The sequence below is a fragment of the Camarhynchus parvulus genome, chromosome 4 (assembly GCF_901933205.1).
Source record: "Camarhynchus parvulus chromosome 4, STF_HiC, whole genome shotgun sequence".
In the NCBI taxonomy this organism is placed as follows: Eukaryota; Metazoa; Chordata; class Aves; order Passeriformes; family Thraupidae; genus Camarhynchus; species Camarhynchus parvulus.
In genome coordinates, this window is record NC_044574.1 from 49,918,688 (window position 1) to 49,933,747 (window position 15,060).

At 41.1% G+C, this 15,060-nt stretch overlaps 2 protein-coding genes across 6 annotated transcripts in view; one reads left to right on the top strand and one right to left on the bottom strand.

Annotated features, from left to right (window-relative positions):
• The window catches only part of TSPAN5 (tetraspanin 5), an 81,366-nt gene extending 77,041 nt beyond the window's left edge, over positions 1-4,325 (top strand). The window contains exon 8 of the mRNA XM_030948431.1: positions 34-4,325. Coding sequence (XP_030804291.1) covers positions 34-99 — 66 coding nt within the window. The 3' untranslated portion in view covers positions 100-4,325. The remainder of the gene's footprint in view (positions 1-33) is intronic.
• A 4,334-nt stretch (positions 4,326-8,659) lies between these two features.
• Positions 8,660-15,060, bottom strand: part of RAP1GDS1 (Rap1 GTPase-GDP dissociation stimulator 1) — a 91,048-nt gene continuing 84,647 nt past the window's right edge. For all 5 annotated transcript variants that reach the window (XM_030947946.1, XM_030947947.1, XM_030947945.1 and 2 more), the window contains 3 exons: positions 14,663-14,789; positions 13,252-13,380; positions 8,660-9,327 (listed from right to left, as the gene is read on the bottom strand). In XM_030947946.1, the coding sequence (XP_030803806.1) occupies positions 9,200-9,327; positions 13,252-13,380; positions 14,663-14,789 (384 nt within the window). In that variant the 3' untranslated portion in view covers positions 8,660-9,199. The remainder of the gene's footprint in view (positions 9,328-13,251; positions 13,381-14,662; positions 14,790-15,060) is intronic.

Consider the following 15,060-nt stretch of genomic DNA (forward strand, 5'->3'; position numbering starts at 1 on the left):
TGCTCCAAATGAATAAACTGTTGTCTCTTCCAGATATTTGGGATATGCTTAGCCCAGAATTTGGTTAGTGACATTGAGGCTGTCAGAGCCAGCTGGTAAAACTGCTGAAGTAACCACAACAAGACACTGGACAACCGAAACCCTCTGAAACCTCCAGTGTGTCACTCCGACACCAAGCTGTATGGACATGGGTGACAGGGAAGCCTTCTCTCCCAAGTAGTCTCAAGTTTAAGTTCCTGATATTGCAGTGAACTTGTGTTTTTTTGGGGTGGGGGGAGAAGAGTGGGCTATTGAAAATCTGCTGCTCACTGACAATTTTTTTTTCTTTTAAACCACCACTTTGAAAGCTGTTGAGCCGTGAATCTCTACTGTATTCTTGATTTTGAGTAACAAGTGGACACTTTTTTAAAATTGGTGTATTCGGTGAGACAGAGTTGCATTGTTGTAGTCTGTGGATATGCTGTTTATTCTTCATGTCATGAGCTCTTTGATAGCTGCCAAATATTCCTGAGATGGTCTATCTCCTCACCACTCTGTAAAGGAACAATCTTCTTGTTTTCACAGCTAAACATAGCTACCGGCCTAAACCCATGAAGCAGGAAGCAACTTTCTATGCATCTATTGTACAGTAAAAAAATTTGTTTTTAAAACAAGGGAAATTATTTTTATGCAAGCTTCCAACTATCTCACTCTAGTACTCTGAGGTTGGAATCAGCAGAAGGGAGAATCGCTTAATTTTGTCAAGATCTTTCTTCCTTCTCCACTCTTGTATGAAGGGAAAGGAGTTTTATATTTGACGAACAAGGGTTGCTGCCATACCTTTGGATTTCAGTCTCTTAAGGCAAGGATGGGATATAACTGTATAAATGTATGAAAGCAGTGTGGATGTTGGGTCCAAGTAAAGAATAATACTCAAATAATGGATTATATATTAACTTAAAAAAATCAAAACCTGTGTATCTGATATGGCAAAATCTTTTGTTTCTCTGAAATTTAGCATAACCTAATGTATTTAGGGATCTCACTGATATTAATGCTTTGACATACTCATGCAAAGCTTGTTTCTTTGGTCTGTTCCTAGTTGGGGCTTTGGTCTTTCTTTTTTTCTTTTTCTTTTCTTTAATTCTTTTTACTTGCATGAGCTGTGGAATAAGACTCTGTGACACTCCAGTGCTTTAAATATGTGCATATGTTTTAATACAGTCTAATCCAAACTTATTTATTGATAAATGCATGTGATTATGGAAAGATCATTTCCCATTCTCTTGGAAGTTGGAGAGAACAGTTTTTGTCAGAGTAAATGCTTACCTCCAGTGAACAAATCCATGCTATGGAGACGTCTCCTCTTCTTGCTCTCAAGGCATCAAAAAGCTTTCTTGAAGCAACAGAATAAAAATATTAAAATATAAGCATTTATTAGCATCAGCTAAGGCAGACCCTTTTGAATTGGCCACAAGAAAGCAGAATGTGGGAAAAAGCACAAATAGTGGAGAAGACTTAAATCAGGCTCCATCCAGCTTAGTGTTTTGGATTTGTTCTTCTTCACTAATAATAGTGAACTTAAAGACCTGACCATGGCTTGGGTAGTTTATTGCACTTTGTATAAATTTAGCATATTTTATGACCCTTCTCCGTGTCTCCATACCAGTCCTGAAAGCTGTGGTCCTGCTTTGGTCCGACAGTGGCAAAGGGTGTGTAGCACCTCCTTGTAAGGACGTAACATCTTTCTGAGTTTCCTAAACCAGGAGGTATATGGAGAAGGAGAGAGGAACACATTGCTTTCAAAGCTTCCCTGTTCTGGGGAATAGATAGAAGGCTGATCTGGTGACTTCTTAAGGCCCTTTTTGGTCCTGTGACACTTAAACAAATGAATATACGTACCCTTGCACATTTTGCCTTTCTGTGCTTTAGTTGGCCGTGGTTTTTCTCCCCTCTGAAGGCTGGTGATGGGCACACTGGTGCTTCACAGATGCCTCAGACAGACCTGTTGTCCTCCCATCTTTGAGCATTACCTCATCCTCTCCTGGTTAACTCCCACTGACTGGCTCTGAATCAGGCAGCCTCCATATCCCTTGGTATCTGCTGTTAAAGGCCAGCCATGACTCAGAGTATTTTTTAAAGCCTTTCAAAACAATTATAATTCATTGTCCTTAATAAAGTTGGTTCCACCTCAGCACAGTGTTATGTTTTTCTTAGCCACTCCTCTATTTGAGGAGGTACTGGTTGTTTTCCCCCAGAGGGACATACCATTTTGCCTGATAGTGGCAGGACTGACAGATCATCAGCACCAGTGTTGCTGCACTGAGACAAAATGGTGCAGGGAGGAATCAGGGAAGTAGGGTTGAGGAAATAACCCCTCCACCAAAGAGCCTTGATTGTGATCCTGGGCTTTGGTTTGGAGGGAAAACAAAAAGCATAATTACAGAAACATTCCTTGTTGCCACTGATCTTGAATACTACTGTTGCTGCTCTGAGTTTCTGAAGATAGCTTCATTCTTCTACTTGAATCTCTGCAGTTGTACTGTATTGGCCTTTTCTCTTGTCACGCTGTTCTCTGAGTTCCAGTCTGCTGGCTGTGCAGTTGTCAGACTGATAGGAGGATAAATGCTCCAAGCTGAGCAATTCTTGTTCTCACAACTTGCACGTCTACACACAAACGTGCAACACTTTTGCTGAATCCCAGAATGACTGACTGTTCTTACAAAAACCACTAGATAACTTAGTTTTCTAGAGCTCGTCTTTATTACTGTGATGTTGATCCTTCTTGCTCCCTTGTTCCCAAGAGATACTTATTTACTCATTTTTGCATTGTTTGATGGATGTGCACTGAATGTTTAACTGTCTGTTACACATTTAAATCCCACATTTTTTTGTCTACAGATCAGGTAAGATGTCTTAGAAGTGTCCCATCAACAGCTACTCAGCAGCTTAGGTGTCTAGTTGTGAAAGCTTGTGGGAGGCCTTGGAAATCAATGTATTATTATCAGAGCCTGCCAAATACAAGCAAACTTTTTTCCAGGAAACTTTGAAAAGGTCACATGAACTGCAACTAAAGCACAACTGCTGGCTACGTGGGCTCAGTGTCTAAAGCAATAAGATGTGGTAGGCACTAGGACTCCATGGCAATTTCCTGCCTGGTGTGGTGGTGGGCTACATGTGAGTTCAGAGATCAGCCTAATTATCTTTAATGTGCAGTAGTTTTTCAGAAATTTGTTGTCAGGCTTACGGAGTGGGAAACAGCTCTGTTTGCTGGGTAATTCCTGTGGAGTAGTGGCATTGCTAACGAGGACTCTGGTAGCTCAGCAGCAGCGCTGGCTTTAAAGCTATTTCCATATATCCCATTGAGCCCTGCCAGAGAGCGTCACAGTCCTTGATCCTCTGCTTTCTAAATATCCTCTGTATTTCACAGGCCTTTCTGTTGTTTCGGTTTGGGGTTTTTTTTGATTAATAGCCTAATGGACAAATGTTTGATTATCTCTTTGTGTCTATTTTGGTGGCAGTAGGATCTCTTTGCTTAAAATCCATAATTTTGATTGTACCCCTTAGGGTTTGAAGCTGTGGGGGTGCTTGCTCAAGTGTACTCTGTCCCGAAAGCCTTCTTCTCTCCCCTTTGAGAGAGATGCTCATTGTAGTTCTGGTGTGTAAATAGTGTTTGGAATGTAAATAGTAGCATGCAGATTAAATGATTCTTGCACATGACTGCTTTTCACCCTGAAAGTGTTTATTATGGAGACGAAAGGTGTCCACCAGGAGAGTCCCAAGTGGTTGTCTGGGCTGTCCCTTGTGCTGATGGAGCAGCAGGAGCGCCTCAGCTGTCCGTGCTCGGTGTCTGCCCTGTGAGTGGGTGGCTGCCCCTGAGGAGGGTGAAGCCCTGGCCAGCCCTTCGGGCCCTGGTGAGTGGCAGGGCCTCCCTTGCCTTTTCCCTTTGCTGCTTGGCATTAGAACAGCATTTGACTGTAAAGTGGAGAGTTGGTGGCAGCACCTCCTACCAGTTTGTGGGAGGTTGCCATCACTTGTGGCAGGACTAAACATGGTGCTATAAGAACTGTCCTGGATGTCAATCTGTGTTTTTACTATTTAGAGATGCCCTTGTTAAAATTGGTCTTGGGTAATATGGTTGGTTATGAGAGAAACTATTGTCTAAGTTTTTGATTCTGTTTCCCTTCTTGCTGTGTATGTCTTTTGGGTGCATTGAAATAGCAGTTCTGCAAATACCTATGTATTTATTTTGGTTTAGGGTAAATTTGGGAGAGAACTTTTAAAGGGTTTTTTTAAGAAAAGCAGATTGAATTGGTTTTTAAATTGATTTGGAAGAAAATATTTTTTTGGAGAAAAATGGAAAAAATTCTGTTTATTAAACAATAAAATTTAAATAATATTTTTAAACAACAAAAGTTTTTGTTGCTTTAAAAGAGATGATAAAATTTAGAAAAGTTTTTTTTTGGGTTGTACTTTGGCTTACTTAGTTTTTTATTAGTTTTTTTGGCAGAAGGAGATTAGACCTCAAAAGGCATCAAGCACTGCTGAATGTTCCAGTTCCTCCCATTTTTCTTTTTTCTCTGAATCTTTTCCAGATACCTGTAACAAGTGATGAAACTGTCGAAAACAAATGAAATAATACTACCTTGATCCATTAGCTACCAAATTTTGCCCCTTGAAAAAAAGAAATAAAAAATCTTTCTCCCTTAACATGCAGTATACGAAGAAGTACTACTAGTGTGCACGAGGCAGCACTGCTAGCTGTCTTTTGTGTTTTGGCAATATAAGTGTGTTAATAAAAAGCTCCATCTGTATGTGCGTTCATGTTCACACTGTGTACATAGTAGAGATGGACCTTGAGCTCTGGGAAGATTGGGATGTGGGTTTATGACTCAGATCTGTTTTTGATACATATATTCCACATTAGTTCCAGCTGAATCTTTCTCTCTTGTTCATCTGAAGGTGTACAGCAAGGTGTCAATATTTACCCTTTGTGTATCATTCCTTTTTATACGAATGTATTCTCTTGTGTTCCTTTTTTTATCAGTTGTAAAATTGATTGTAAAAGCCAACTACACTTACCGATTGAAAGTATTGCTATAACAGAACTGCATGCCCAGTAGAGTTTGACTTGAGCTTTAGTTTTCTGATTTCAGACTGGTTCCCTTCAGTCTAGGAGAAAAGCATAGATCAGGTGCATAATGTATTACTTGTCATCTTTAGCATTAGACTGTGGTATTGTATCACATGCTGATCTCAGTGGATGTAACTGGAGTCTACTTAGGAGGTTAATGCAACTTCCTGGTAATTCATTTTAAGCTATTGAAAATGGTCTTGGTCATGCTACTTGTGTTCTTGGGTTTTTTTGTTTTTTAATAGAGGCATTTTTTAGGAATGTTTTAATACACTTATGATGGACAATACAATAGTTTTAATAGTCGTGCAGTATTCTGTATTTACTTGAAGTAAATAATTTTATATGCAATTTGTTAGATAATTACAATTTTATAAATAAAATTGTGTGAAATATAATGTTGTGAATGTGTATGCACTCTTGATGTAACACTAAATATAAACAATAGAGAGATACATTCATGGAAAGTTCCTCCAGGAAAAGATCCCTACCTTCTTTCCTCCAAACTAACAGGGGAAATAAATCCCCATCTCTCATATGCATTGTAGAATACTGTGTTCTGATTAAATCACAAAACATGCTCATGCCTCCAGTGGCTGCCCTTAAATGAATAATAAACTAAGACATGAAGAACATGTCCTCACATGAAGAGATCCCTTATTTGCTGTCAGCTGTTGTTGAAGTCTCTGCCTAATGAACATGCTCTGCTTCTTTCCAACAGGTTGCTGATGTTCCTCAGGCTGCAATGGCTGTGCTCTCCCCAGAATTATTCTGGTCAGACTGGTGTGTTCAGAAGTTGATGCTTTCCAAGACTTAGACAAATGAAATTCCCACCTCCCTTCTCAAAAGATTAAATAAGTGCAGCATGTCCTTAAACAGAAGTAGTGAGAACTGGCTTACATTATTGTGCAGGTAAAAATGGATAATGATGTCTTATGTTACTTTGGATAGAGGAGGAAGCAGACTTCTTTAGTAGTATTTCAAAACTCTAGGTTTTGTACACAAATAGCACTGTGATCAATTTAAAAGCATGTCCAGATTGAAGTCTAATGCCTTTTGCATATTTCAGGCATATGACATTTATCTGAATGTATGGAAATGATTTGGCAAAATAAGCATCTAAATTGGGGACAGATTGACACACAAACACAGGAATGACCAAAAGTTGACAAAAAAGAAGAAAAGCCAAGGGCATTGCCTGATAGATGTGACAAACTTGGATAAGCATTTTCATGATGGAGAGGGAGACTAGGAGTGGCTGCCTGCCATCTGTCAAACTCTTAACAGACTTGTACACTGATTCTTGACATTGAGACTGGTTGCCATTTTAAAACAAATTACCTTTTCCAATGGGTGCTCTGGATGAAGGCCAGTATTGTTGGAGTTTCTGCCTTACCCAGAGTGAAGCTTCTCCTTGTAATAAGGACACTGAAATGTAAAAACCCGTGGATGTGTTCACCTTCCCAACAGTGAGATGCTGGGCAAAAGTTTGTACAGATGCCAACGAGCGTGACACTCAAGGGAGGTGCTGCCTGCGCTGTCGCATGGCCATAGGGATTGTTCTGATTGTTCTGGCTTGGCTGTGGTGGCACTAAGACAAAGACAAGACCCCATGTTTGGCATTGCTGTCATAGAAACAGTCTGAGCAGCAGATGTCAAGGTTTGCTTAGATGCAATCTAGCTAGTAAACATCTAATTGGAATTACTGTCAGCATTTTCACTTCACTTGACTTCAATCCAGTTAGTAGTGAAATGCATGTGATAGTAATGTTCTTAGATCCCATTTGTTTTTTAAAGGTGCTTGGAGGATAAATGATTTACCAACTACATAGAAGTAACCTGCAGACTGCAGCACACCTCAGGACAGCAGAGCATTTGTGTGGCAAGATAGTCTCTTCAGTTACCTCCTCCTACTGTGACATACACCCATCTTTGCCCTTATGTGGGCTTTCCTTTATAGGCTTAGCACAGATTTTATCTAGGAATGTAAGTAATTTGATATTCCATCCAGGGAAACTGTCTGAAAGTAGGGTATCACCATTGGCCTGTGTTTATGCTTGCTGTGACAGTGGTATTCCTGATAAACATCTGGTGATGAGAATAGAGCTAATGCTTAACCACAGCTCCAGTTAGACAACCAAATGGGAATTCTATCAACATCACAACCGTTCGTGTGAGCACTTGCAGTTTATATCAATGTCAAAAGGAGCAGTCTCTTTCAAGAACCAGGCAGGTTGTTGATAACTGGTCTTTCAAATATTATTTTGGATTCTCTTTAAGTCAGTAGAGTTTCTGTGCCTGAGAGAACTTGGGCTTGTGAGGGCCTGTGAGCGGTGATTGTAAACATGCTGGTTATGTTCAGCAGCAGTGCAGAGGTTCTGTGTTATTTGGAGCCTGATGTCATTAGCTCCTGGTCTGTATTGACACTTCTGCGCTCTGTCAGTGGCTTTATTGCACTAGTACTAGCATTTGCCTTTTTCAATGTGTTTTGTTGTTTTGTTTTTTTGCTGTTGTGCAGTTTGGTATTGGAGGATTTTTCTGCATGTTTCTGGCCCTGGATTAAATGGATGTGGAATCTCTGCAGTGTGAAAACTCCTGTAGCATCTGCTGTTTTGGTACAATCTGAGACCTTAAGCTGGCTATTGAAAGCAAGTTTCTTTTCATACCCAGCTTATGTAAAAAATCCCTTTACTGTCATGGCTGGCATCTTCCCATCACAGTATCTGAGGGATAAGCAGTGGTTTCATGGAGCTGGGGAGTGAATTTGTGAAGGTCAAAAGCAGTGGTTTGCAATTACCTGGCATGGGATCTCATAGGTGCTTGGACTTGGGGTTTGTTGCCTCTGCTGGTAAGAAAAGGAACTTGAAACTTCTGAGGCTGGCACTTCAGCACTGGGAATGCTGAACTCACTTTAAAATGTTATAGATCTTGTGACCTTCATGCATGGTGGGCTTGATCACGCTAGGCAATGGTATCACACAGTCCAAAATAACATCTGCTGGCTTGTTGGAAACTGCTATCCCAACTGGCTCCTTGTTTTGCCAAAGCGCTATCTGCTGGTTTAGACACTGGCAAGGTATAGACCTACAAAAGAGCAGGTGTGAGATAAGATGCTCAGACTGGCAGTTTTCCATCTCCCTTACCTAGGAAAGGAGAAAAAGAAAGTCTCTTGCATCTTCCATTTCTCACTCGATGGGCTTCTGTTGAACAGCTGCTACAAGATATTCTTTTAAAAATCCATCTATAAAAACCCCCCAGTAAACAAAGAAGCAATCCCAAGCAAGCCCAGGAGCACTCGTATGCACATGACTTTATAAGATAAGGATTGTATCATGCATTGCTGCTAAAATGCATGATTGTTATGCCACACAGTGCCTCTGTGTGAGCACACACAGTGAAAGTGGTTGGAATGGCTTCCTTTGTATCTGCTCAGCTGAAAGGCAGTGATCGTGTAGGCCCAGAGCCAGGAACAAAAAGAACTCACCAGTGCACGGTGGTGCAGTCACGGCTTCTGTGTGGGATTAGAAAAAAGGACAAACCACAGGGTAAAGTGAGAGCACTGAAATTTTTATTTGTTACCTCTAGGTACCACGAGTTTGACATTAATAGGCAAGACCAGTGAATGAGCAGCAGTACATTGCATTCAAACCTGAATCTCCAAAGCACCAAAAATTGAGCTAGATTTACTTCTTAATCCTATAGTCAGCACACTAGTCTGGAGCTGCTGCATCTTGTGTTGTCCCTAATTTAGTAGTACATTTTTATGCAGTTAGAGGGCATGAGGAAAGAGTCAGTTGTGTAGTACCTCTTCTACATCATCATAGGACTACAACATGCACATTCTACTATGTGGCCCAAGCAACAAGAATACAAGTAGAACAGTTACGGGTGGAGACAGGTTCATGTTAACACCACCTATGAATTTGTAGAAACCTTTTTGGACAGGTACCTACAGCAGTTCATCAGTTTGTGTGGGAACGTTACACGCATGCACAAGTGATACAGTGGAAAACATAGCAGGAGCGGCAGCAGGACGGAGGACAAAGGTGAAATCTGTGATGGGATGCATTGGAAACAAGACCTTCCTCAGCTTTCTACAGCAAGTCTCTGCTCTGTTAGCGAGGCCTGCTGGGCAACAGTTTTGTTCTCATGGCTGCGGAGTTTTGATATGACTTCTAGAAACGCCATGCTCTGCACTTCCTTTTGAAGAGGTTCTGGAAAAGGAAATATTAAAAGAAACAGTGCTTTGTATGAGATAGGCAGAAGAAAACTGTGAGAAACTTTTCTACTAAATCCTGTACACACAAACACACAGCTGTGAGTATGCATAATCTGGTTATTGTTTACTTTTTTGAATTGCTTTTGATGATGGAGAGACAACTTTTCAGGGCCTCCAGCACACACAAACTCCATGGATTTTAGGGCATGATGAGTGATCAAGCTGCTGCATAGCAGTTAAGAATATCCACCTGGATTGCCTTTCAAAACAGATTACTGGTTGTGTGGGGTGTGAGATGGGTCCTTAATGGATGTGTCACCACCTGGTCACTGTTTGCTGTCCCTTTACAGCTCAGCTCTGAAGTTAATGCAAACAACAACATACAGAGCATTGCCCAGTGCTGTGCATATGGATGCAGTGTTTATGTTCTACTCATAACTAGGAGACACTGTCTGATGATTCTGATCCTGGATTGCATGTTACTTACTTGTTGTATTATTTAAGAGAGGTTGGCAGCAACCCATAAAATTGAGCAGAAATTGTAAGAAATTGGACAAGTTTTCTCAAAGCCCTCTACTCTGAACATCTCACAGTTTTGATCTAAAATGGTTGGTTTTGTTACATGCTTCTCTAGTGCAATCCCACTCAGCAACAAATACATATTATTTTGCTTTCCCCATGTTGCTGGAGGCCTAATCTCTGAATTTCCCAGGAGAAAACCCAACCATCTGTTTCAGATAGCTATGCTTTATGCTGTGCTATTTACTTTTTTTTTTTAAAGCAAGCTTTGGTATTTGTTCCCACCCCTACCTACTTTCTTGTTCACATGTTTTTAATTCTCATGCAGTTTAATCCCTGCCATGTAAGAGCTGGCATCTCTCATGCTGCTGTGGACCTGGGAACATGTATGTACAGACTGATGTCAGTGAAGCTGTTGGGGTGTTCATGCTATATATGCACTTTCTGCTGAGATATCAACATGTTTAAGCAGGTATTTCACTGTGCTTTACCATGGCTGGTAACATCCAGTTTCGTGGAGACTCTTGCCTACAGAAGACTCTGCTAGCTAAGAGTGCTCTGCTTGGGATGATCCATTTTCCATTCTCCTAATTTTTCTTCCCCTATCCATTCACTCAGTTGCAAGAGGAATTTCCAGATGGAAAGAATCATATAAAAATAGGTATCTGTTAACTGCTTAACACCATCTGAAGTTCAGCAAAGGCAAATGCAGAGTTCTTCACCTGGGGAACAATAAGCCCAGGCACCAGCACAGGCTGGGAGCTGATTTGGGGAAAGCATCTCTGTGGAGAAGGACCTGGATGTCCTGGTAGATGAACAGCTGTCCATGAGCCAGCAGTGTCCTTGTGGCCAAGAAGGCCAATGGTATCCTGGGGTGCATTGGGAACAACATGGACAGCAGGTCAAGGGACCCTCTGCCAGTACTGATAAAGCACCATCTGCAGTGCTGTGTCCAGTTCTGGGCTCCTGAGTACAAGAGAGACATGAAGCTCCTGGAGTGGGTCCAGTGGAGGGTGACAAAGATGATTAAGGGACTGGAGCATCTCTCAGAAGGAGGGGCTGAGGGAGCTGGGTCTGTTCAGCCTTGAGAAGAGATGACAAAGAAGGAAACTCATCAGTGTCTGTGAGTATCTGAAGGGAGGGTGTGAAGAGGACAGAAATGGGCTCTGCTCAGTGATGCCAAGCAATAGGACAAGAGGCAACAGAAAGAAACTGATGCAGAGGAAGTTTCACCTGAACATGAGGAAGAACTGCTTCACTGTGCAGGTGATTGAACACCAGAACAGATTGCCCAGAGAAGGTCTGGAGTCTCCCTCACTGGAACTTTCTGGATGCAATCCTGTGCCATGTGCTCTAGGATGGCTCTGCTTGAGCAGGGAGGCTGGACCACTGTGGTCCCTTCCAACTTGACCTATTCTGTGAACACACAGATGTTGGCAACATCAGGTTAAATGTGATGCCAGATACCCCATAACAAAGCATAGTAACAACAGCAGTCACTGGAGAATTAAATGAAACCAATAATTAAACCAGTGGAGCTGCTTCTAGTCTTTATTGAACTATACTGGGGTCAGTTACTTTAAAAATAACTACACAGGTCTGTTCACAGTAGAATAAGGAAATGTGGCTCATGATGTGGAGATGGTAATGAAAACAGTTTAGAGGCAACAGAGCTGTAAGAGGTGCATGTTAGTACTTTCCCTTGTAAAGAGCAATCAGCTCCTTGATTCTCCTCTCCTTGGTTAAAATAGTAATCCCCCCACCAACTGTTATTCTTGTGTCCACGCTGTTTTGACACAGGTCTGTTCATCAGGAAGCAGGGCAGAACACTGAGTCAGTCAAATACTGAGCCTTAACTTCACAGCTGCATAATGCAGTGACATGCTGCTGTCTGTTCTCTGGGAGCAGGGTATGGAGCCTCATGCCTAGGCAAAGCTTACAGTGCAGTGGCAGACTGAGCTCTGCCACTCAGATAACCCTAAAATACCCCCCCTAAGATAAGACTGCTCTGTACTCTGGAGACAGGTATTTGACTTTAAATAACTCTGTCAGTCTTGCAGGTGAAAAGATTCAGGAAGGGAAAATGCAACTGTCAGGCAGATTTCCTGAAGATTATTATTTTAGTTGGAAGCAGTGGAAATAAAGATCAAGACAGTGAAGCTGACTGTGAACCTCTGGCAAAAGGCTTCTGCTCTAAAATGCATGGATAGTCCCAAGCATGAAATGGCTCAAGAAGGTTGTGAGTAACAACTAAGTTTACATGTCTTAGCATTAAAGTGAGTGCCTACTGAAAACTGAGGCTTGCTAGCAAATTTTGAGCACAGTCTTTGCACACTGAGATGTGTATACTCTCTAAAATTGAGTATTTGTTCCTATAAAGTGGCAGGAATACAATATTTATTTGCATGGATGTACAGGTCTCCAAAATTACACTTGCAGTAGGCATGGTGAACTCTGTTTAAATAAAAAAGCATGTTTGTTTACAGAGACAGCACACGTTTAACTGTGGTAACTTTTAATCTATTAATTGAATTGCTGTAAACTAACCTCTAGAGAACCTTCATATGTTTCACACTTGGCAAATTGTGCAGAGAGGTTCTGACTTTCTCCCCTTCTGTAATTATTCCAGTTCTTTGTCATCTTAGTTGACTGTAAATGCCTAGACCTTTATGGAATGAAATTTGTTCTCTCTCCACAGATTAAATCTTTCGTAAAGAACTGAATGAAAGAAATGTAGCAACTTCTTGAAACCTTGAATGAAATTTCCCTATGACACCTTGCTCTTTTTTGTTTTGTGGTTTTTGTTTGTTTGACCACACACAGATGGGAAGTTGCAATATCAAACCACAGCCTGCTCAAAGAGCCTGTAAACAGCCTGACCTTTAGCAGAGGGTGAGCTCAGAGAGTTTACAGTGTCCAGCACTGATGTGTGTTAGTGCATGTTGTGCCTGGTGGGCTGAGCATGCAAGGGCTGTTGAGGGAAGGAGTTTTCCTAGTGACATAAATGTAAGGATCCTTCCTAAAGCACCATCACACATCAATTACAGGGAAGTTGCAGCTAGAAATGAAATTCTTGTGATCTGCATATTTGCAATGACAACTTGATATTTGTACAGTTTTAAATGCTTTCATTTCTTTCCTGTCAAAGTTTGAGCTAGATGCATCCTGCAGAAACCAGGGTCAAGTTTTTGCAGTTAATATCCAAAACTGAGTTAACAGCTTCATCCTTGACACTATAGATAGACACTACAGAGTCATAGTAAACTGAACTATGTGTGTTTATATCCATTGTGAACAGAGAACCAGTCACAGTGTGTTTGCACATGATCTGTGTTCAACTGTAGGACAGAACTATATTGCATACATAAATCTTGGGAAGCAGCCTCTCCTGAATACTCACCAGATCCTATAAGAGCACAGATCAGCACCATGGAGTTATATTTTATTTCTGGAGCACTCCTGTCGTCTGAGAGCAGTCTGTGTAGAATCTGAACAAGCTGAGCATTTTCAAGATCCTTTTCAGCAGTGACTGAAATACAAGTGAAAATTTGTAAGTCTGGAAGTGCCACTTGCTTTGACGCGTCCATGTGTTATCCCTTTATTGAAACATGATCTCTCACCAGAGTGAAAGGCTGTGGTACATAACTCATTGGTATAAAACTCAAGCACATATTTGATGGTATGATGACAAGAATCACAGCTCTTGCTATAAAAATGTGAAGTTGTCTAACTGCTTGAAAGGACAGTCACAGAGTTTAATGATGAAATCCAGTCTTAATGTTGAGTAAGCTGATGGAAAAGCCATGAGGCTTCCTAGCCATTTAGGCCAACACCTGAAATATTTCAGCTTTCAACACTTCCATTGCCTGAATTTGCTTTTGGAAATTCTGTCTGAGTAAATAAAGATTGCGTAGTTCTTGATTCCATGGTAGAGGGAGCTCAGGGTCCATTATAAAGCCTGTGGAAAACTTTTCAAGATCTCCATTTGAGTTACTGCCTCTGTAGCTTTCTAAGATACATGTATTGAACTCGGGCTCACCCTTTAAATGCCTGAAGACAAGACAAAGAGATGATTCATGTGAACAGGAACATCTTTACTTTTATTTAAAACAATTCCTTGATGTATTGGCAGTGATTCAAAAGTTGAACAGAGCATTCCTGTAGTACACAATGGCAAGAGATGAAATCAAGAACAAAAAGATGTAAGGTTGGTTGTTTAGTTCCTTAGTTAATAAGTAAGTAAACAGGATACACAAAACCTCTGTTGAGCATTTACTTTCCTGTTTCAAAAGCTGAGGTACTACAAACGCAGGTTGAGACATGCAATCATGTCTGCCTTCATATGGCAATTCTTGCACTTAATCCTGGGTAATTTAATGGAGACATGTTGGGGGCATTAACCACCTCCGTGTATTCTGTAGTTCTTACTTATTAGGTAAGTGGACTCTTCACTTTGAAAAGCTCTCTCAAAAGCAGATTAATGTTCCAGTGTAGGAGTGTGGTCAGGTCATATAGTTTCTAGTCTAAGGTATGTTTGCTTTCTGAGTTTTACCCAAATCGGAAAGTTAAGCTGGAGGGTTTTTCTAGATCACTCCACCACCTACCAGAATGATGGAGCAGATTCCATATAACCAGCACTCTCTAGTTTCCTGCATAACATGATGGCTTGCCCGTGTCTGCATGAACCACAATGGAAAAACTGAAAGGCAGGTGGAAGGAGGAGGCTATTCTACACTGCATTCTCCCTCCATGGCGTCTCCTGGGCACAGACTGGAAAGGAAACAGGTGGAGTGAACTCCTGGGATACTCACCTAACTCTAGAGCTGCTATCAATGCCAGTGCAACGAGAGCTTCGTTTTGCATTATTACGTGTTCGCTGGTCGCCATGGTTACTAAATGCTTGATGCCACCGCTCTGTACAATGGTCCTAATTACATCCTAAAATAAATAACGCAAAGATTGACAAAATTCTGCATTGCATACAAGCTGTATTAAATAAGGGAACTTTCAGGGATGCTGTGTTATCTTTGGGTAAGGGTACTCGTTGGCTTTGTGCACATGCAATCACTTTATACATCAATGTATAAAGTGACATGCAGGCCTATTACCTGTTACTGCTCTGCAATTCTAAGGTACAGTGTGTTAAACCAAGGCAGGTAACCCCATAACTAAGTCAAGACACACATAATGAATTCTTTTCCAGGTTATA